The sequence below is a fragment of the Podarcis raffonei genome, chromosome 2 (assembly GCF_027172205.1).
Source record: "Podarcis raffonei isolate rPodRaf1 chromosome 2, rPodRaf1.pri, whole genome shotgun sequence".
Classification (NCBI taxonomy): domain Eukaryota; kingdom Metazoa; phylum Chordata; class Lepidosauria; order Squamata; family Lacertidae; genus Podarcis; species Podarcis raffonei.
In genome coordinates, this window is record NC_070603.1 from 106,600,808 (window position 1) to 106,624,290 (window position 23,483).

Sequence of the window (23,483 nt, forward strand, 5' to 3'; positions counted from 1 at the left end):
CTCCTGAAAGTTTGATGGGCAGCTGACGGCTGTCTTAATTAAGCATACAATGCCTGTATTTAAAAACGCACTTGGGGCCTGTTCTCTTCTCCTCCCCCCCCCCCACTCCTTTCACTTACCAGCAACTTTCAAACACTTCCTGCTGTGCCTGCCTAGAGGAGGTTTCAAGCCTCATTGGTCTGTGACGTGAGGCGACTTTGGGAACAGATGGTTTTGGGGGCTGGAAAGGGCAGCGGCGGAGAAGCCCGGAGGAAGGCCTGGCATTTGGGAGAGGATCGAATGAGTTCTTCACACGTTGTGGTCTCTTCCAGTCTGTGTCAACATGGTGCCTCACTAGAAATTCTTCCAGAGTGTCAATAAACACATGACTACGAGAGCAGCTGGTGTGTTTGGGTGTAAACTTTGTCAAGGACCCTAGGGTTTGGATAGGACCCAAGAGGATGTTACTGATAAATTTGAGTGCTGTAGGAGAAATTGACAGAAGCTGAAGGGGATCTAGCAAACCCCAACCTAAAATAGCACGGGAGACTTTGGAGCAGGCTAGCCAAGGCTTTGGATGTACAGTGGTACCTCGGGTTAAGTACTTAATTTGTTCCGGAGGTCCGTTCTTAACCTGAAGCACCACTTTAGCTAATGGGGCCTCCTGCTGCTGCCACGCCGCAGGAACCCGATTTCTGTTCTTATCCTGAAGCAAAGTTCTTGACCTGAAGCACTATTTCTGGGTTAGCGGAGTGTGTAACCTGAAGCGTATATAACCCGAGGTACCACTATATTCTTGAAATACAAGCAGGTGAGCCCGGACTCCTAGGACGGAAAGGTCAGTACTACTGAGAAGGTATAACTGAAGCTTAGTGGAGACAACTCCTCTGATCAGATTAGATCAGCTGGAGGATATAACTAATTCAAAAAGTATTGATGTAGCAGAAAAGAAGGGGAGGTGTGTTGTTGTTTTTAAAGTGTACCGCTACAGGGAAAGATGAGCAGGGTAGCCTGTAAAGAGGAACTGGTAAAACAAAATTAGCGAGAAAGAAATAAAAGCCACATTGTGGCTTTCACAGTCCACTGAACCAAGGAAAGGATGGGGATGGTGAAACACATTACAAGGAAACGTTTCAAGGAAGCAAGACTTTAATTGACTTCAACTGCTCTGATATCTGCTAGGCTTCAAGCTCTACTAACCAGGGAATCGCCCAACAAATTCCTGCCAGACCTTGCTGACAACAACTTCCTCTTCCAGAAGGTGGAGGAATGAATTAGGGGGGTTGACTGTCCTTGATCTGAATTAATAGGGAAGAGTTAGTCAGCGAGATGCGAGTGGCAGGAAATTTGGGGGGGGGGGAGTGGCCGCAAGTAATGATGGAACGCATCGTTTTGTGTCAAGCCTAAACTAAGGATCAAATGTGTACCTTGGATTTCGGGAAAGCTGATTTTGTTTTTAACAAGTTCAGGAAAATACGACATAGGATTTGCGTGCCAATGTGGTGTAGTGGTCAGAGTGTCGGACTAGGACCTGGGAGACCAGGGTTCAAATCCCCACTTGACCATGAGACTCACTGGGAAACCTTGGGCCTACTTCACAGGGCTGTTCACCACCTTGAGCTCCTTAGAGGTAAAAGGCGGATACAAATGCAATAAATAAATTCCGCAGCTAGATAGGGACAGGAGTCAAAGTTGGGCGGCATCTTCTGGAGGAGGAGTTACTAAAGGCACAATCTCAAACCATTCCAATGAGAGAGAATGGCGAGGCATCTAAGAAAGCCAGGGTGGCCCCCGCAGCTTAATGAGGAGCTGGAAATAGAGAGCCCGTGTTTGAGAAGTGTAAGGAACGACAGGTAACCAAGTAACCAGGTGAAAAACCTGGCCTGTAGGGCCAGTGTCAGGAAAGCTAAAAGCTCGGAATGGTGAAATTTGAACAGAGCTGCTCAACTGTTTTCCCTGACATCTCCCTTAAGGGAAACTCTGTCTAATCTTAAATAGAAGATGTAATAATTTATGCCAGAAGGGAAAAACAGTGGCAGGTAGCCCTGCTCTCGTTTCATTGGAAGTCCTGCATTTTTATAAAATTGTTAATAAAATTGATAAATTAGATAAGATTTTTATAGCACCTTTTTGTTTTGTTTTGTTAAGTTTTAGAATTTTGTGCGGCCTATGTATTTGATGGTCTTCTTGTCCCCGATCTGACGGAGCAGGTTTCAAGTCTCCTCTGAACTAAGGTGTGGGTGGGTGTTAATCCTAAGGTGCTTGGGAGGGTTGTACACCTTGTACATGCAGAGTCCCTCTGTGCCTTTGATATCCCGGCTAATGTTTAAAATTCCTCCAGTATACTAGTCCTTTCGAGGTAGCCTGCTACCAAAAAGTCCTCTGAGACAAGGTTGGAAGAGCTGGGTATATTTAGCATACAGGAGACTGACGGACACTACAGCGTTCTTCAAATACAGTGGTACCTCGGGTTCAGAACTTAATTTGTTCTAGAGGTCTGTTCTTTACCTGAAACTGTTCTTAACCTGAAGCACCACTTTAGCTAATGGGGCCTCCCGCGCCACCGCCTCACAATTTCTGTTCTCATCCTGAAGCAAAGTTCTTAACCCGAGGTAATATTTCTGGGTTAGCGGAGTCTGTAACCTGAAGCGTCTGTAACCCGAGGTACCACTGTACTTGAAGTGTTGTCGCATAGATAAGGTCAAAGACTTGTTCTCTGATGCCTTAATGGGCAAAACTGGATCTCAATGCGATTAAGGTACAGAGGTGTTTTGGTGGAAAGCAGAGAAAAACATCTTGCTGGAATAGCAATTTGAACACACACACGCACACACGCTTCCTAAGATGCTGGGATCTCGACCTGCACTTCGTCAGGTCGTTTCCTGCTATGCATGTTTTTACTCAGAAGTCCACCCCACTCGGGTCAGCATGCAGAGGATTGGAAGCCGCAAGCAGGTGCAGAAAAGCTGTCTTTAAAAGCGTAAAAAGCAATTACTATCATTATTTGTTTCGAACATATTCTGAGGATCTCATCTGCGTTGCAATAGGAAAGGATGTTCCGATGCGAATTCCTTCTTGCGTGCATTGTAGCAGAAACGAAGATGTTTAAATCAAATGTGCTTCCTTATCTCGTATACTTTTATTTATATTTATCGTGGAGTGAGAATAAGAGCAGACAATTAACACAGCGCTCCACTCCACCCAGTCTCGCCTTCCATAGTACCCTAATGTTGACCTTAGGGGCTGCAGCTCATGGCGTTACAAACAGCGGATAAAAACTAAATGACTCCTGTAAAAAGGGACCCCCCCCAAACTTTTTAAACGCCCCCCCCCCGCGATAAAATTCCTCCCCTGCCTGTTCTATCCCTAAATCAGGCAGCCCAGAGCGCCGCGGTGTGTGAGCGTGCGCGCTCTTGCGCTGCGTATTTATGAATGGAGCGGCGGCGCTGCCTTCTCCTCCATCCAGCCCCGTTTCACTTCGGTTTAATCCCGTCGCCAGGCAGGTCCCGCCTCCCGAGCCTCGGATTGGCTTCGTGCGGGCTCCAGCTCCGCCCTCTCGCGGTGACATCGCCGCTGGCTGGAGGGCGAGCGCGCACAGAGCTGGGGAGGAGAAGGCGGAGAGGGGCGCGACGACGGACGCCTTTCCCCCATCTCGGCTGGCGGCGGCGGCGGGGCGCGGAGGACCCGAGGGAGCCGCTGCCGCGCACTCAGCTCGCGAAAGCGGGACAGCCCCGGCGGAACCGCCACCGCAGATCCCTCCATGTAAGTAAGGAGGGCGTCTCGGGACTGCGCCGACCGGGGACAGATTGGAGACGGATGAATGGGCGGCTGGCGGCGTCGTCTGTCTCCCTGGCTGCAGCCGTGCGCCTTTCTCTGCCTGCTGCGCCCGCGCGCCTCTACCGCTCCTGAGCATGCATGCTCGCCCGGGTGCGGGTAGGGAGGTCGGCGTGGATCTCGACCTGCACCCCGCCAGATCTGCGCTGTGTGAGCCTTGGCTGCCTGCATTTGCCCGCGCGATTTACTTCTTCTCCTTTTCCTTCCTCCTATGGTGAGCTGTCGTTGCGCGTGTGCCTTGCCTGCCTCTCACTCCGCAGCACATCATCTCGGCACTTGGCCGTTTCTCTGCACCTGCTTGAGGCTCCCAATCCTCGGCATGCTGGCCCGAGGGGGAGGAGTGTAAACATGCATAGCAGGATCAGCGTTGTGCAATCCTCTCTCTCTCTCCAAAAGGGATCTGCATAATCGCCTGTGCGAATGTGTGTCCGGTGCGTGGAGAGGGTATGAATGGCTCGAACCTGTGTGAATAGGTGCACAGGTGTGCCTGAGTCGCCGCGGCCATTGTCTGCGCAACGCTCTGCACTTCTGCCTGCATGTGATTGTATCTGACCCATGCACATACTTGCGCACTGTGCATGCCTTGGAGCAGGATGCCATGTCTGGAAGGGCTGCGTAAAAAGTGGCACATGCCTTTCTCTGCCTCTCTGCAGCTGGGGAGGAGAGACACGTTGCCAAATATGCCTGCCTCTGCCCCGGCTCTCTGTCTGCACAATCTTAAAAAAAGATAAATGATGCATGTCTGAGTGAAGAAATGGGCATAGATCTTGCTCTTCCCTGTGCATTGATGTGCGCTTATCTCCAAGCAAATGTACATGTGTCGAGCCATGATGATGCTAAGCGTGTGGTTATCATTGACATCTGCCTGCATCTGTCTGTGATGTTATGCAATTGTTTTGTAGGCATGAACCTGTCTCTTTCGATAGGTCTATTGTAGTTCTTCCATGTGAAGGTACAAGTGCATATGTGATGCCACCCGTGTGGCTGTTTCTTTGCCTACTTGTTGAATGTATTTGTTTCTGTTGGTGCCTGTTTCCATGTAGCGGTTGTCCTCATATGGGTGAATTTAGGATCTTTCCAAATGATTCTTTAACGCTCTACCTTTGCAAAGCTCTAACCCATGCATACAGACAGACAGACAGACAGACATAATATATACTGGTATATATCCTTTTAATACCTGTTGTGGAACAAATGGGGGGGGCGCGACACTTGTTGTAAAAGGGAGAGCTGAGAAAGTGGGATTTTTAAAAATTAATATATAAAAAGGACACATACTACCAATAATAAGGGAGGGGAGCCCATTTAGCCTCTTTGGGCAAGCCAGCCTTCTCCATCCAAGTATTGCTTCTTTTTTTACTCATTTCTTCAAAATCCAAATCACACTACTTTGGGTGTTTGGTGAAAACAGGATTCTTCCACTTTGTAGCATTATTATGGATAATCTGCTGTAATTGCACACTCATCGTGGGCACTGATTGGACTGTGCTGATGTCGTGTTTTCTCCTTACACACACACACACACACACACACACACACACACACGCTCCCCCACCATATACCATTTAAAAACCTCCTCTCACCTTCCTTTTCTGGGGAGGAAATAATAATTGCGTACCTGAGGTTTTTTTAATACCAGCACAGATGATTCATCTAGCGAGATTAAAAAATAATAAGAATCAGGCAGATTTCCAGTTGCTCCATTCCACTTGGTGCTTCCATTCATGGGCAGCCTGTTAGCCACTGCAGCAACCTCCCTTTCTGCTTCCTCCGGATACAGGCAAACAGCAGGATGGCACTTTTGCATTGTATCCCCCTGCCGTCACCCCTATCCACCACACTCCTACCCCTAAAGGGGAACATGCCGTCAGCAATTTCTGCTGCAAACAATTAGCATGAATGCTGCAATTGGTGGGCAAATGCAAATGGGGCACGTGAGGGATGTGTGTGTGTTGGTCTAGAATATTGCATTATCACTGTGTGTATCTGTGTAGATGACCCTATGCCTGGTTCTCTAGAGGGGTGTGCGCCTGTCTGTTTACATCCCTGCGATGATGGCATTTGCCTTGGGTAGCGCTGAGTCTCTTCCTGCCTGCCTCTTCTGCGTATGCAGTGCTCCATTTACCAGATACAAAGGTTTCGATGGAGAGTTTATTGACGTCTCTGGCCTTCCCTTGTGGCTTGGTTTGAAAATACAGGGGTATCTGATGGGAAGCCCAAGACGTTGTTGAATTACAACTCCGTTTTCATCCCGTTGTCCATGTTTATTGTGGCTCATGGAAGTGCAACAATATCTGGTGGGCCACAGGTTTCACATCCCTGGGATGGGGATGCAGTAGAGTAGCTACAAGGGAAGCGGAGTCTGTAGTTCCATGTTAAAGTCCTTGCGTTCTTCAATCCCCTGCAACTCCAGTTCCTTTCTTTTTTTAAATGTCAGGCAGTAGGGTTCTGCTTGAGACCTTACAGAGCGGCTGCCATTCAGAGAAGCCAGGTCCTTGTCTCTTAACCTTGTAGCAACTTGTAGGGTATGAATTGGCAGGCAGCAGCCGTGTTAGTCTGTTGGAGCAAAGCCAAACACAGAGTCCTGTGACACCTTCAAGACTGGCACCTTTTCCATCAGATGTCGCTGCCCACCTGCCAGTTCTTCATATGCAAAGCTATCTTTAGTTGCCTGCAGTGCTGTTTTGCTAGAAAAAGAGGTGCCGGAACTCACCACGAACTCCTCTCTTGTTCTCTTATAGTGACAACCTCGCACCACCTGAGATGTGCCAGAACTGAGTTCCGGTGAGTTCTGGCTGGAAAAACAAAAAAAGCCCTGGTTGTCTGGCTTGCCTTGTCTTTCTTACTTTACTTAATGTAAAGCCTGATGAAGCGGACTTTACTCCATGGTCGTTTATACCATAATAAAGCTTGTTAGTCTTTAAAGTGCTGCAATACACTTGGTTAAAGGTAGCGTTGGTCAACTGGCAGCCTGAGATCCCAGTTTGTCCCCTCTGGCCCCCTGCAGCAAGATCTCTGACCCAGTGGTGTCTCTTTGCATTCCCTGGGCATGTGTACTGTTTTCTCCTTAACCTCTTCCTCCCCAGAGTGATCAACAGCAAAATTGAAAAGCTCTCTCTCTCTCTCTCTCTCTCTCTCTCTCACACACACACACACACACACACACACACAGGTTTGATCCAGAGAGTTGCAGGGTTCTCTCCTTCTTATGCACCTCAACTGCTCTCTGTTATGTGAAAGCCAAGAGACGTGCAAAACAGTTGTAATTAACTATCGGGCAGAAGGGGAGAACTCTCTTGCCTTTGCCTGTGCCTTGGCTTGGCAGGACCAGGTGATTTAACAAATTACATATCCCCCACCCTATGAGTGCATCCTGGATTTGTCTGCATGCTATTCAGGCTGCCTTCAAGTTGTCTCTGTTTTTCAGGAGGGATTCAAGCTCATACCCAAAATGTAGATTTGTGCAATTAAAGCGAAGTAAACCACTCTTTTAGGGACGCGGGTGGCGCTGTGGGTTAAACCACAGAGTCTAGGACTTGCCGAACAGAAGGTCGGCGGTTCGAATCCCCGTGACGGGGTGAGCTCCTGTTGCTCTGTCCCTGCTCCTGCTGACCTAGCAGTTCGAAAGCACGTCAAAGTGCAAGTACATAAATAGCTACCGCTCTGGCGGGAAGGTAAACGGTGTTTCCGTGCGCTGCTCTGGTTCGCCAGAAGCGGCTTAGTCATGCTGGCCACATGACCCGGAAGCTGTACGCCGGCTCCCTCGGCCAATAAAGCGAGATGAGCGCTGCAACCCCAAAGTCGGTCATGACTGGACCTAATGGTCAGGGCTCCCTTTACCTTTACCTTTTAAACCACTCTTTCACCCTAGTACAACAAATCCATTTCCCCCAGACTTTTTGCACATGGACACAAGCACACATTGGGAGAGACTGACACATTTCCACTGTGTAATGGGAGTGGAACCAGTATGTTGGTCCTTCAGCACTTGCTCAAGTCAACATGGGACTAATAATAATAATAATAATAATAATAAATAATAAATATGCTGACCGCCGGTGTAGGCTTCAACTCCAGGCAGTTTTGTGAAGAGGAATCTGCAATTATACAACACTGACTCATGAACACCAGACCCGGCCCTTCCATGTTAAGCTTTGTAGGTGCTGCACTTGGCTTGCGGTTCATAGTTGCATTTTGGCACTTAGCTATCTCGGCTGGATGATTCCGCACTTAGGTTGCCTGGGGCATAGTGCTGCTGTTTCTCCTGGTAGGAGGAAGTGTCATTCGATAGCATCATGTGTCAATTCATCTAAATGCAGGCTGATGTAAAATGGGCTGTTAATGTTGCCGTTTTTAACGATAGCCGTGACACAAATATTTCTGCCCAGGTGGGAGAAACCTGGCTATATAATGAAGAGATGAGGAACGACTCACTAAAATCACCCCTGACCATGCTAGCTAGACCTGGTTGGGAGTTGCAGTCCAACAAGAACATGTGGAAAAAAGTCCCGCATCCCTGTTATTAGAGGGCAGGATGTCCCTTTGGAGTTTGGACAGCATTGGTGTGGGTCTGGGTCTGGCTGGGGAGCAGTTAGAATTGCTGGATTAGACCAATGTCCCATGTAGCTAAGCATTCTGTTGTCACAGTAGACAACTAGGTGCCCTTCTGAAGCCCCCAAGCAGGACAGGCATACAACCACATTCTCCCCACTTGTGAACCCCATCTTTGTTATTCAGAGGCATATTGCCTCCGACATAGCAGGTGGTGCTGTGGTCTAAACCACAGAGCCTAGGGCTTGCCGATCAGAAGGTCGGTGGTTCGAATCTCTGCAACGGTGTGAGCTCCTGTTGTTCGGTCCCTGCTCCTGGCCACCTAGCAGTTCAAAAGCACGTCAAAGTGCAAGTAGATAAATAGGTACCACTCCGGCGGGAAGGTAAACGGTGTTTTCGTGCGCTGCTCAGATTTCGCCAGAAACAGCTTAGTCATGCTGGCCACATGATGTGGAAAAACTGTCTGCGGACAGATGTCGGCTCCCTCGGCCTATAGAACGAGAAGATGAGCGTGCAACCCCAGAGTCGTCCACGACTGGACCTATCTCTGAGTGGTGTGAGATTCCCGGGGTTCCGGGCGTTCTTATCCAGGGTCTGTGTTTCTTTTTGGGAACAAGGCACAGCGGCGTCTGCGGTGTCTTTATGATATGATGCAACCTGATCCTATAGCACAGGGCCTCCCAGCATTGACACTCCAAGAGAGTCTTGCTTCTCCCCTAGTGGTAGCCTTGGATTCAGAAAGACACCAGCTGTGGTTCTTTGCAGCTTGCTGACTTTTACAGAGTGCAACCTTTCCCCCCTAAGCCACCTCACAGCCAGTTCTGAAACTCTGCTTTTGAACTCTGCTTTGGCTTTCCGAATGGCTCGTTACCTTTCCTTTGTCCTTCTTAATGGCTCGTCTCCCAGGCAATTTCCTGCCACGGGAAGCTGTCCTGGCTCATATTGTAATACTTGCTAAATCCAGTGTCTGGCATCCGGTTTTAACACTCCAAGCATTGATTAAATTCTAACATTTACTGAATCCAGGAATTTAGGGTGTCCAGCACTCAAAAACTCATAACAATATCTTTTGGAAAGTTCCAGTTACAGAAAGGTAGCCGTGTTGGTCTGCCATAGTCAAAACAAAATTTTTTTTTCCTTCCAGTAGCACCTTAAAGACCAACTAAGTTAGTTCTTGGTATGAGCTTTCGTTTGCATGCACACTTCTTCAGATACCTGAAGGTCAGATACACTTCTTCAGGTATCTGAAGAAGTGTGCATGCACACGAAAGCTCATACCAAGAACTAACTTAGTTGGTCTTTAAGGTGCTACTGGAAGGAAAAAAATTTTTTGTTTTGGAAAGTTGTTTGTCTGTGCATTTGCACACCTCTTAAGATATTGTGGCTACATTTGAATGTATTTCTTGTACACATCGGTTTTATGCAGATACCTATTTGAACCTTTGGAGGGCTTAAATTAACCTATATGTTTAACTAAGGATGGCTGCACTTACGGTTATTGCATGCTTAATATGAGCTGATTTTTGTTGTTGTTCATATATTATTTATTTATTTTTCTTTCTCGCTCTCATTTATTTTTCTTCTGCTTCTCTCTCTCTCTCTGCCCCCCCCCCAATTTGTTAAATTTTCAAATAACAAAGGGTATCTTAATCAAATTTTCCACAGTGGTTCCTGAGATCAAGGAGCGGTTTTTTTGGTCTGGATTTGGATACAGTTGGATACCATTTTGTCCCAAGATGGCAGACTGAACCTTTCAAAAACTGCACTGCTTTTAACAATCAATTTCAAAACTGCACTGGTTTTGCTGTTGGTTTGTTTGTTTGAATTCCTCAGCACTTCCATCAACGAACCTAGTGGATGCAGCTCCATCAATGAACAGCTGACCTGATTGTGGGTAGCGTGGAAAGGCAGTGACTCCAATCCTTGAAGTTCGCAGGCAGTTATATCAGTTTCGCCAACTACCAGGAGCATGTGGGCACATTTAAAACTAGTGCGCCAGCTCCGCCTGTTCCTGGAGATGTCTGCTCTGGCCATGGTGACAGTTACACCCTGTTTGGATTTATGACACAAGAGAGGGCCTTCTTGGCAACTGCTTTCCGATTGTGCAATGCCCTTCTATGACAGGATAGCCTGCCCCTCTCTCTCTGCTTTCCTTTTGCTGACAGGAAAATACTCTTTTTCCCCCCTTGTTCCGACAGGCCTTTTGGCCACTAAGTGTCTGTTGTGGCAGGGTTTTCAGCGTTATACTTTTATTTTTCTTAAGTTATAAGTGTTCTCAGTGCTTTTAAATAGAGTTACTTATTCAATTGCTTCCTAGTATTCATATTTCTTGCATATGTTCTTAGTTATATCTGTTTTCATTTATGTCGTGAGCTGCCACAGATCCTCTTGCCTCTTTAACACCTGTGTTGTCCACCCAGAACCAGACAACATATTAAAGAAAGACTCATGGTACAGACCCCCTGAAGTGGTACAGTGGAACCTTGGTTGTCGAATGTAATCCGTTCTGGAAGACTGTTTGACAACTGAGACTCAATGGGTGGTCGGAAAATTCAGTTGAGAAAATTGAGAAACGTGCCTCGGAAGCCGTTCGACTTCCGAGGTGTGTTTGAAAACAGAAGCAATTACAGTGGTACCTCGGGTTACAGATGCTTCAGGTTACAGACTCCACTAACCCAGAAATAGTACCTCAGGTTAAGAACTTTGCTTCAGGATGAGAACAGAAATTGTGCGGCGGCAGCGGGAGGCCCCATTAGCTAAAGTGGTGTCTCAGGTTAAAACGGTTCCAGGTTAAGAACGGACCTCTGGAACAAATTAAGTTCTTAACCCGAGGTACCACTGTACTTCCAGGTTTTTGGCGTTCGAAAACTGAAATGTTTGGCTTCTGAGACGCTTGAAAACCGAGGTTCCACTGTACCAGTTCAGAATTGCATGTTTTGAATGCTTCCCTGTGCTTTTAACAAACCTCCCCCCCCCCCGCCCCGTGGAAAGATGACATAGCACAGCCTTCACCAACCTAGTGCCTTACAAGTAGATGTTTTGAACTACCACTCGCATCAACCCCAGCAAGGGTGGGCCAAGAACAGGCCTGCTGGTGTCAGGCCAAGTGGTCCATCTATTCCAGCATCTTGTTCTCACAACCTCTGGGAAGCCACAAGCAAGACCTGAGCACAAGAGTTACTGTTATTGTCAGTTACTGTTTTCAGCAACTGATATTCAGAGACTCTGACAATTGGAGAAGGATAAAGTAGCGTCACTTTCCCTCTCAATCCCTAACATGCCGACCTGGGAGAGAAGATACGACCTAAACCGGGAAGAGAACAGGGGTACAAATCTTCTCTTAAAAAAAAAAAAGAGGACGAACATCCTAACCCCATTTGACTGGGTGAATGCTACAGAAATAAGATTTGACTTCCTCCCCCCGATGTGCTCCTGTCTGCTACAGTGAGCAGAGCTGTTTTCACTTCAGAAAACAGAGCCAAGAGGAACTTCAGGTGGCCTCACATGACTCGGGTGAATGTGGCCTTCCTTTGGAGGAAGGGAACAGCATTACGTAATTCTCTTCTTAAAATGTTTGCGAACGGTAGATCGCATCCAGCGTTAAATCATACTTTGAGTAGGCGCTTGGGAATGAGTGGGTATGACTAATTTAGGTCCATTAATTTCAGTAGGTTTCCTCCGAGTACAACGTAGGCTGCATTATCCACTATATTTTTTAGAGCACATTCAAAGCACATTCTTTCCCCTCGAAGAATTATGGGTATTGTAGTTTGTTAAGGGCAGCTGGAATTGTAATTCTGTGAGGGGTAAATGACAGTGCCCAGAATTCTCTGAGGTAAAGAATGGACCTTAAATGTGCTTTTAAGGTATTTGTGTGTGCACAGCCTCAGTTGGCTACAACCCAGGAGATTTTATTGTGTTTTGACTGATAACCTAGAGCTCCTCCAGGCAACATGTTTGTTGAGCATTAATCCTGATTTGCTTGTGCGAAGCAGACATTAGAAAATGCCCAGTCTTTATTGATCTGATTTGTTTGCAGGGAGCCATTTTCACCTTGAATTGCTTGTGCAGCTTCTCATTAACGTCTTTCCCATCACTTTCCTAACAGCAAAAATGGTCAATCTTTAACAAGTGAGTTTATTGCGCCAGAGTCGTGGAACGTTTTAGTCCGCTTCAAGTGCGCAAACCCAAGTGCCTGCTATGCGATGGAAATCCCTCCTTGAAAAGACTGACATTCTGTGGCAGCCCTTGTCTTCAGCATCAGGCATAAGGAGCAGAAGTAAACCAGAGGCCTTGTCCACACTTCCTCCTCCGCTCCCACCACTTTCCCTCGGAGAAAGCTGCTCTTTAGCACTCAGTCAGAGCAAATGGCAATTCGGGTTTTCTCCGGATTGATGTTTGCTCCGATTTAGCACTAAATGATGGGTTTTCTGTGGGAAAGGTGCGGGCGGAAGCGGAAAACCACTCAGGGCACAGGGCAAGTGGGAATGTGGATGAGCCCAGAGTAAATCTTTCAAGGGAAATGGACACCCTCTGGCTTAGCCTTTCCGGAAACCTCCAAATGCTGCTCACTTTAAAGTTCATTTGAACACGGTAGCTCACGTCGCAGCACGAAGGCTAGGCCGTAATTCAGCCTTTGCCAACTTAATGTTGGCTGAGGAGAAGTTGCACTCCAAATCATATCTAGAGGGCATCAGGTTGGAGAAGGCTGCTTTGAGGGTGTGTGTGTGTGTGGGTGTGTGGTGCGCATGAGTGTGCAAAAGTAGGGGCAAGCCTGGCCCCTTGGGAGATGGAGGTTGAGGCAGAGGAAGGAGCTATGTTTTCGGTGTTGCAGGAGCTACAGCTGTTGTCATGGCAACAGCTGCAATGTTACCAAACAGGCTTAAAAGCCTGAGCAATATGCTGAAGGGCACAAAAGTGACGAGGAATTGGGAAGAGGGAGGGCGAGATGAGCTGAAGCAAAAGACGCCCTTGGGTCTGGCCACTGTACCCCACCTCACCCCACTGCCCCCTCCTTGAAAGACTTTGCCAGGGGGAGCCAATATGGTGCCTCTTTCAAGATGTTGGATTATCAACTCACATCAGCCCAAGAGCCAGCAAGGCCCATGGTCAGTGATGATGAGAACTGGAGTCCAGAGACATCCAGACGGAGGGCACTATCTTGCAGACCCTTGGGCTAAGCCTTTGGGGGGGAGACTCTAACCTGAATTCTGAGGTCCCTCTGTAAATCAGTTAATTTTAAACTGAGCTGCTTCACCAAAGATGATATACCAGCCTTCCTGGACATTGGTGACCTCCTGATGTTTTAGACTACATCAGTCCTGAGCATCAGCAATGGTTCCTGTGGCTGACGGAAAACGGTAGGCCAAAACATCTGGCTGGGGAAGGCTGTGGCACATCTTGGGTTCCGTATCCCAGCTCTGTTGATGCTGAGCAGCTGAACAGTGTGAGAGCCTTCTGCTGAAAGGCGGCAGGTGAACTTTGTTCCTTCATATGCATGGGATCTGCAGAAGCAAACTGAATATGTAACACTCCTGCAACACTCAGGTTGGCCCCTGTTTGCTCTCCTCCTAGGTAGTGCTTAGCTCCAGGAAAATTCAATAAACACACGAGACGTAACCGGCTGTGTTCTTCAATAAATAAGGTATACTATTCATGTATCAAATCATAAATTTCAACGGAAGTAACTCGTAAAGTTCAACAAACGAACAAAGCAGAAGACCCAGTGGATCAGATCATTCTCTAGTCAGTTCATTCATAAGGTCTATCTGTGTAATACAGTGGTACCTCGGATTACATACACTTCAGATTATGTACGCTTCAGGTAACAGACTCCGCTAACCCAGAAATAGTACCTCGGGTTAAGAACTTTGCTTCAGGATGAGAACAGAAATTGTGCTCCGGCGGCGTGGCAGCAGCAGGAGGCCCCGTTAGCTAAAGTGGTGCTTCAGGTCAAGAATAGTTTCAGGTTAAGAATGGACCTCCGGAATGAATTAAGTACTTAACCTGAGGTACCACTGTAGTGTCTATTCCACCTGTCTGTTCATAAGGTCCAAACAATCCACACGAAAGGTTGTAGCAGTTCCACAGAATCCTTTCACAGAGTCTAAGGATTTCTGGAATTTTGGCCTTGTTTTGCCGTCCTGGGCTTCATCAGTAGTTAAAGCTCATATGTGATATTACAGGACAGTGGATCTTATGGCATAGTAGTAGCTACTACTACTTTGCGGTCCTGTTCTAATGCCGATATCCCTGTTCTTCCTCTCTAGGCCCTGAGTTTGCTCCACCTGCCTGCCCCTCTGCTCTGGGACAGCTGGGCACAGGGCAGCCCAGAGGTTCAGCCCGATAAGAGACATGCCCTTGGAAGAGGAGGAGCCCAGTTGGAAGAAACGAGCGGAAGATATCCGGGAGATCTATGAATTCCGGGAGGTGCTGGGCACGTGAGTCGTTGTTTGTTTGTTTATTGCATTTACATCCCACCTTTTTCTCCAATGAGCTTAAACTGGTGCTCGTGGTTCTCCCTCCCCCGCCCCCATTTAATCCCCACGACAACCCTGTGAGGTAGATAAGGTTGATAGGCAGTGGCTGTCCCAAGGTCACCATCTTCAGCGATGTGTGGGGATTTGATCCTTGGTCTCCCAGGTCCTAGTCTGGCACCCTAACCACTACACCACACAGCCATGTGGTTATTAGGGATATCTGGGTGAGGGCTGATCCTCTAAGGCAGGGGATTTACAGTACTTTATTTTCATGAAAACCTCAAGGCCCACCAACTTGAGCCAGGTTCAAAATAGCAGCTTGTTTTCTTCATTTTAGTTTTCTTCATTTTCGGGAAGAGGGTGCCTTTGTTGTTCTTTCTGTTATTAAACAATTGGAAGGACCCTCGTGCACCTTCTGCAAATCTCCTAGCAGTAGATGCTGCCAGCTGATGTTCTAAGAGCTTGTTTTCTATCATCACGATTCCAAGGCTGTTAGCCTAAGCTAATTGACCTTGTCTACATGAAACAGGAATTAAAAAATGCTTCAGAGTCACACTGGTTGCCATGGTTTACTGTGGTGGGAGTGAGTTTACCCTCCCTTGGGGCCTCGTGCTTCTCCTCTGACACAGCTGCAAGAAGGGGCTTGGAATATTTTGCGTCTGCTTTTTTAATTTTGTTAACCACATCTTGTGCTTAACCTTAACTATGGTTTGTTTGAAAGCAGCCAACTTCAAGCAATAGCTTATGAAGCTGTCTCGTTTCACCAAGCCATCGTTAAGCTTAGCCACAGTTTAGGGTTCGAGCATAACAGTGACTGTGGTTAATTGAAATTAGAGGCCTCCATTCGTCTTCTCTTGGCTATGCTGGATGAGGAAGAGAGCACATGAAGAGAACAGGGAGTGTTAGGCTCGTTCTGGTCGAGATAAACCATGGCTTATAATGATATCTAAACAAAACCACTTCCTTATATTTTGTGCTACACCCATGAGAGATAATAACCCTAGTATTGTTTATCTGATCAGTTTTTGAAAAATGTGTTAAGAGTCCATGAGGCGGCTGCTGCTTATTGATTTCTGCCTTGTGTTCCGCTTGAGCAGGGGAAGCTGGCTGATAGCTCATTTCCTGTTTGGGGACTTCCTGCCATGAGAACAGGGTGCCACACCAGCAGGGGCTCCTCTTCGGTTCTTAACTTCTCATGCCCCAGTAGGAGACTGTCTAAAATGTAGGAGCCAGGTGTAGGGTGAGATGCAGGGTCCAGGCTCCACTAGTGGCAAACGTCTTCTCCCCTGCCCCATCCTAAACTGCTGGGCACACTCCACCTTGAATTTGTACCAAGGCTGGGCCAACAGGTGGCGAATGCGCTTTGGAAACCTGTGGCTTCAAATATTAGCACAGGGCTCAGTCAATATTGACAGGAGACCTGGGCTGCTGCTGAAGTATGTGGCCAGTCAATAGTACCCTATTTTTTATTTTTTTGCAAGGAGGGGTTTTTACCTCAGGTAGCACATGCTCACAGGTGCTACCTTAAGGTTTTCAAGGTTCAGGTCTGGCAGTGGCGAGGGCTCTCTGTTATCTAGGCAGCTATTTTCAGCCTCTCCTTTCTCCAGTACCATTGGAAGCAAAGCAACTCAGCTATCTGTGTGGGTCTTCATGATCAACAGCAGAATAAATGAATGAACTTTTCTGTTGGGCAAGAAACAAAGCGAAAGCCTTTCTCTGTCCCCATCCTGTCCCCCACTTCCTTATATGTGTCCATATTTTCTTCCAACGTGGTTGTGATATAAGGCAAGGATAGAAAGACTTCGTGCTTGAGAAATCTAATTGGGTGTGGGTGTGTTTTATTTATTTAAAAGCCTTTTAAAATTGCTTTACACTATATATTACGTTATATCTATCTATGTCTATATCTATCTATATCTATATCTATATGGATAGATATTGGTGTGTGCTGTGTATGCAGTTGTTGTTGTTGTTTAGTCGTTTAGTCGTGTCCGACTCTTTGCGACCCCATGGACCAGAGCACGCCAGGTACTCCTGTCTTCCACTGCCTCCCGCAGTTTGGTCAAACTCATGCTGGTAGCTTCGAGAACACTGTCCAACCATCTTGTCCTCTGTCGTCCCCTTCTCCTTGTGCCCTCCATCTTTCCCAACATCAGGGTCTTTTCCAGAGAGTCTTCTCTTCTCATGAGGTGGCCAAAGTATTGGAGCCTCAGCTTCAGGATCTGTCCTTCCAGTGAGCACTCAGGGCTGATTTCCTTCAGAATGGAGAGGTTTGATCTTCTTGCAGTCCATGGGTCTCTCAAGAGTCTCCTCCAGCACCATAATTCAAAAGCATCAATTCTTTGGCGATCAGCCTTCTTTATGGTCCAGCTCTCACTTCCAACCACCACTACTGGGAAAACCATAGCTTTAACTATACGGACCTTTGTTGGCAAGGTATGCAGTATGCAGTAGACACATGCAATTTGAATGGCTTTAAAAAAGGAGTAGACAAATTCACTGAAGTCCAAGACTATCAACAGCTACTAGGCACAATCTTCTACTTCCACTGTCAGAGGCAATACGCCTCTGAATACCAGTTGCTGAGGAATTGCGGGTGGGCAGAGCGCTGTTAACCTCATTTGCAGCTTGCAAGCTTCCCATAGGCATCTGGTCAGCCACTGTGAGAACAGGATGCTGTGCTAGATGGGCCATATTAGCCTGATCTGGTAGCCTCTTTTATATTCTCAATATAACAGCAATATCCATTAAAACAGCAATGCAGCATAATCTCAACGAAAGAGTGCAAAAGAATAAAAACAAGTAGAATAGAGATTTGTGCACAAAAATCAGGGTCCAGTCTTATGGGTCAGGGGAAACCCTGGGCAAAAAGGTAAGCCCTTTTATAAAATGTTCAAGGCAACTGGTGGTGGTGGTTCATGTAGGGCAGAGGGAAGAACTTCAAGATCTACAAACCAGGGGTGGATGCAGGATGATGGCACAGGGCATCTTCGAATCAAGAGTTAAGGTGCCACAGAGCACACGCTTGGTTCAGGAATTTGCTGTCAGGACCAGAACTGAGATCACTGCGTAGCTCAGTTGGTTAGAGCGTGGTGTTGATAACACCAAGGTCACAGGTTTGGTCCCCGTATGGGACAGCTACGTATTCCGGCACTGCAGGCAGTTGAACTAGGTGAGACTCAGGGTCCCTTCCAGCTCTACAATTCTATGATTCAATAATAATAATAATAATTTATTATTTGTACCCCGCCCATCTGGCTGGGCTTCCCCAGCCACTCTGGGCGGCTTCCAACAAAGGTTAAAAATACATTAAAATGTCACACATTAAAAACTTCCCTGAACAGGGCTGCCTTCAGATGTCTTCTAAATGTCAGGTAGTTGTTTACCTCTTTGACATCTGATGGCAGGGCGTTCCACAAGGCAGGTGCCACTACCGAGAAGGCCCTCTGCCTGGTTTCCTGTAGCTTTGCTTCTCGCAATGAGGGAACCGCCAGAAGGCTTTCGGTGCTGGACCTCAGTGTCTGGGTAGAACGATGGGGGTGGAGACGCTCCTTCAGGTATACTGGGCCGAGGCCATTTAAGGATTTAAAGGTCAGCACCAACACTTTGAATTGTGCTCGGAAATGTACTAGGGCCCAGTGTAGGTCTTTCAAGACCGGTGTTATATGGTCTTGGCGGCCGGCCCCAGTCACCAGTCTAGCTGCCGCATTCTGGATTAGTTGTAGTTTCCGGGTCACCTTCAAAGGTAGCTCCACATAGAGCGCATTGCAGTAGTCCAAGCGAGAGATAAGTAGAGCATGCACCACTCTGGCAAGACAGTCTGCGGGCAGATCTCAGCCCTTTCTCCCTCTCTCTCTCCACAACCTCCCCCCTTCATAAAGGGCAATGAACCTTAGCCCTGTGGTCAAGGGCTGTGTTTGACACCTCAGGTGGAGCTGCCTGGCAGCAAAGGAGCTCAGACTGGCTGGCTTGCAAAGTAAAAGGAGGGCAGCACCCGAGACTGGCTAAGACACCTAAGCGGGATTAATGTGTTAATTACAGAAAGGATTAGAAGGTGAGAGCTCTCGCAGAGGTCACCATCATCCAATCTCTGGAGGAAAACTTCTCTGGTTCCTCACAATCCATGTGGGGTTCTTCTCCTGCAGGCCTCTGTGTGACAAGTCATGCCACCCTCCCTAAGTTACCAGTTTAGATTGCTGCTGCCGCAGACGGGCACCGTGTTTTATCTTGCATCCATTTTGGTGCCAAATGACACGTTCAGGTGTTCTATAAGAGGAGGCTCAGTCTGGCCACTTGTGTTTTGAAGGAAAAGTAGCCATGCAGGGTGCCGAAGCAGAATGTGCTCTCTGTCCGGATGGGGTTCCCACTCCAGTTCCCCATCAAACCTCTCCTTAAGAGGCCATCTTAAGTATCCTTTTAAAAAAGTGTGGTTTGGCCCTTATATGGAATTGGCACGGACTGCCCTTTCTGCTCTGGCAGCTCAGTCAATAGAGCACGAGACTCTTACTCTCAGGGTCGTGGGTTCTTGGGCAAAATATTCCTGCATTGCAGGGGCTAATAATAATAATAATAATAATAATAATAATAATAATAATAATTTATTATTTGTACCCCGCCCATCTGGCTGGGTTTCCTCAGCCACTCTGGGCGGCTTCCAACAAAGATTAAAAAAACATTAAAATGTCACACATTAAAAACTTCCCTGAACAGGGCTTCCTTTAGATGTCTTCTAAATGTCAGGTAGTTGTTTATCTCTTTGACATCTGATGGGAGGGCGTTCCACAGGGCGGGCGCCACTACCGAGAAGGTCCTCTGCCTGCTTCCCTGTAACCTCACTTCTCACAGTGAGGGAACCGCCAGAAGGCCCTCGGCGCTGGACCTCAGTGTCTGGGTAGAACGATGGGGGTGGAGACGCTCCTTCAGGTGTACTGGGCTGAGGCCATTTAGGTTAGACTAGATGACTCTCGTGGTCCCTTTAACTGTACAATTCTGTGATTCTGCCTCGTGCATTTCAAGGCTGTTTGACTCTAATGCAGGGGTGTCAAACTCAAATTCATCGGGGGGCCGCATCAGCAGTTTGGTCACCCTCAAAGGGCCGGTTGTATCTGTCACATCACAGGATGGCATGCGCTCAATATAAAAACAAGTGGAGGTTTCCTGAATGCATGTAAAGTGGAGGTTTCCTATGTAGAACGGCCAGCGCTACACGGGCCACATGACGAGGTCTGGCGGGCCGGATTCGGCCCGCGGACCTTGTGTTTGACACCCGTGCTCTAATGTATCACCTACCAACCTCTCTGTATACACATACATAAACACAGAGGAACCTCCTTCATACAAGTCTAGGCCATCTAGCACCGTACTGGCAGCCCTGACTGGCAGCATCTCTTCAGGGTTTCAGGCAGGAGTCTCTCCCAGCCCTTACCTAGAGACAGTAGGGGCTGATCCCAGGAAATTTTGCATGCAAAGCATCACATGCTCTACCCCTGATCTGCATTCCTAAGCATCCGCACTTGCCAGCTGAGGTCAGCCCTACCCACCACATCTGATGGTGGAATTTAGTCCAGGAAAGCTTCTACCATCCTAAACTTGCAAATCTTTCAGGTGCCACAAAACTCCTGAGCTGCTTTTGCTGCAATGGGCGCTAGCACAACAAATGCTTCAGGGTCACAACCTCCTTTTAGGTAAAGGTAAAGGTAAGGGGACCCCTGACCATTAGGTCCAGTCCTGACCGACTCTGGGGTTGCGGCGCTCATCTCGTTTTATTGGCCAAGGGAGCCGGCGTACAGCTTCCGGGTCATGTGGCCAGCATGACTAAGCCGCTTCTGGCAAACCAGAGCAGCGCACGGAAACACAGTTTACCTTCCCGCTGGAGCGGTACCTATTTATCTACTTGCACTTTGACGTGCTTTCGAACTGCTAGGTGGGCAGGAGCAGGGACTGAGCAATGGGAGCTCACCCCGTCGCGGGGATTCGAACCGCCGACCTTCTGATCGGCAAGTCCTAGGCTCTGTGGTTTAACCCACAGCGCCACCCGTGTCCTTTTATGTACTTATCCCTAAATCAGATTAGTCAGCTCCTGAATATATTTTACCAACCCTTTTTTGGGTGTGTGTGTGCAGGGGGTACTCTCAGCCAGGATGGTTTAAAAAGTGGTAAAATGCATGCTTAGGGAGGATTGAGAATGCTAAATAATGGCAAGCAAAAACAGTGGCATCAGATTTTTGTTATTTTTGTTAAATTAGCCAAGCTGCGGGGGGCGGGAAGGGTGTTGATTTCTGCTAATAGAGTCAGGAGGAAGTGGGAGTAGCCAGATAGGACAGCAGGTTTCGCAAGCCATCATATGAAGTGGCGTAACTTTGTTTTTCACGAGAACATAGGAAGGGTCTGGTCTAGCATCCCGTTTCCCACAGTGGCCAGTCAGCGGCGCCTAGGAACCTCACAAGCATGGTGCGAGGGCAATAGCCTGGTCTTGAAGATGCTCCTCTAGCAGCTCAGGGAAGGGCCGTAGTTCAGGGGGTGGGACATTTGCTTGTATGCAGAAGGTCCCAATTTTTTTTTTAAATGTATATATACATTTTTATTAGTTTTTTTAACATATCATTTCCAACAGTCATATAACATAACTTCTTATCTTATACAATGTTTTGGACTTCCGTCAACACCTCTGATGATTTTTCATTCTTTATCACTTATTCTGCATTTCTTAATTCCTCTCTTACTCTTAATTATCATTAACTAATCATTCTCCTCATAGTCGTTCTTGCAATATTTCAAATAGTCCTCCTTACAAAACTTCTTGCAATCCTACTAGCGTAATCTGTTCATTACTATTACTTTTCAAATAGTTTGTATATTTACTCCAGTCTTCTAAGAATCTCTGGTCCCGCAGGTTTTGAATCCTTCCTGTTAATTTATCTAATTCTGCATAGTCCACAGAAGGTCCCAAATTCAATCCCTGGCCAATCCAGGTAAGAGAGAGACTTTTGTTTGAAGCGCTGGGGAGCTGCTGCCAGTCATTGTGTTGAGTTGGATGGGCAAATATGTACGTAACTGGTATCCAGGTCCTCCTCTGATTATCTGGAGATAGTAGGTACCTATCATGTGTACCCACCGATAGCCTTATCCTCCTACGAATTTTCCTGGACCATAAAAAGCAGCTGGCAGGTGGAGATTCTCTGACGGGGCAACAGGGCTCACTGGCATATGCCAAGTGGCATATGGTGCAATGGAGGGGACGGGTGCTGCAGGTTGTGAGCTGTGCCTGTCCTCGCAGCAGCGAATTCCTCAGAACCTGCCTCTCCCCATCTCTCCTTGGCTTGGGCCCCGAGTGCCGCTTTGTACAGATAACAAACCCTTTCCTTCCTGGCCAGAGACTGAGCCCATTCGGCTCTGAAATTGTGCCATTTCCCTGCCCTCTCTTTTCCCCTGCCCTAGATGGGGCTGAAAAGCCAAAGGGCTCTAATTGCAAGAACCGGCGATAAGCAGGGAGGGGAATATATAGATAGTGCCCTTTGTTTGCTAGCTTGTGTTCTTATTCTGAAGGTGGCACAGCCAAGGCCAGCCAAGAAACCAGGATGGTGTGTGTGTGTGTGTGTTCATACACACCTGTGCAGTGGGACACCACCACAGAGATACAGGTTTTAGAAGCTCTCTGCTCAGGTAGAAGGGCCCATGCCTCTTGTCTCCAGATCCTGTATCACTCCTTACCAGGAATCTGTGGCAATTCCTCCTATTATAGCCCAATCCTCACCCTCCTGCTGCCCAGATTTCACTGAACTACGACTCCCATCATCTGCAAGCAGCATGGACAGCATCCAGGCTGCCAAGCTATGAATCCCTTTCCCTTTCTAATCCATCTGTAGATCCTGGAGGACTTGGCTAGATTTGCTTTTCCACGGATGCAACCTGCGTGGTTCTGCTTTTAAACTCACCCCCTCCCTTGCTGGAACACAGTGTGCCCAGTCTCTGTCTTCTTCCTACCTGGCGCTTCCTCCCAAATTCTTTACCTAGCGCTTCCTCCCTTCCTCCTCTCACCCCTTTCTTCCTGGCACATTCTCTCCTGCCAGCCCGGTTCCATCTCTCACACGCTCTCCTATAAATAGCTGAAATTCTGCAGGTTGCTGTGGTGACAGCGGCTGGGTGAGAGATCCAGCTGGGCGTGATGGGGAGGGCCTGGTGCTGGCAGGATGTCAGGTCAGAAGATGACAGGGGCCTTGCCTGCACACACCCACGCCCCCTCTGTGTTTATGGGTTGGCTTCACCCCATAGCTTTCACTGTCTGGAGCTCCATCCATGCCGTATTCCTGTGCACGACGTTGAAGTTGCTTACAAGTTCCTGATTTTGCACGTGGCTTTAAAACACATCTTGGTCAGAAAACGTAAGGAACTAGATGCCCCTGTGTGGCGATCACACAGGGCCCCCGCATGTTTGACGGTCTATTGACCCTGTGCCACCACTGTCATTGCGTTCTTCGCTGCCACCAACCCGCTTCTCCTCACGGGTACACACGGAGTCCAGTCAGTTGGTAACATTAACAAATAATCAAGTTTATTTTATAGGCATGAACAAGCTTAAGGTTTCAGTTAATTTTTCTTGGCAGTTTCTTAATCTTAGTTCCTTAACTGTCTTATTCATTC

At 47.7% G+C, this 23,483-nt stretch overlaps 1 protein-coding gene across 3 annotated transcripts in view; it reads left to right on the forward strand.

Moving 5' to 3' along the window:
- Positions 1–3,560: 3,560 nt before the first annotated feature.
- CAMK1 (calcium/calmodulin dependent protein kinase I) overlaps positions 3,561–23,483 on the forward strand; it is a 48,140-nt gene continuing 28,217 nt past the window's right edge. Inside the window, exons 1-3 of one of the 3 annotated variants that reach the window (XM_053378500.1) lie at positions 3,563–3,741; positions 6,555–6,597; positions 14,634–14,804. In XM_053378500.1, the coding sequence (XP_053234475.1) occupies positions 14,719–14,804 (86 nt within the window). In that variant the 5' untranslated portion in view covers positions 3,563–3,741; positions 6,555–6,597; positions 14,634–14,718. Of the gene's footprint in view, positions 3,742–6,554; positions 6,598–14,633; positions 14,805–23,483 lie in introns of all 3 variants that reach the window. The other 2 variants (XM_053378501.1, XM_053378499.1) reach the window with 2 other exon arrangements.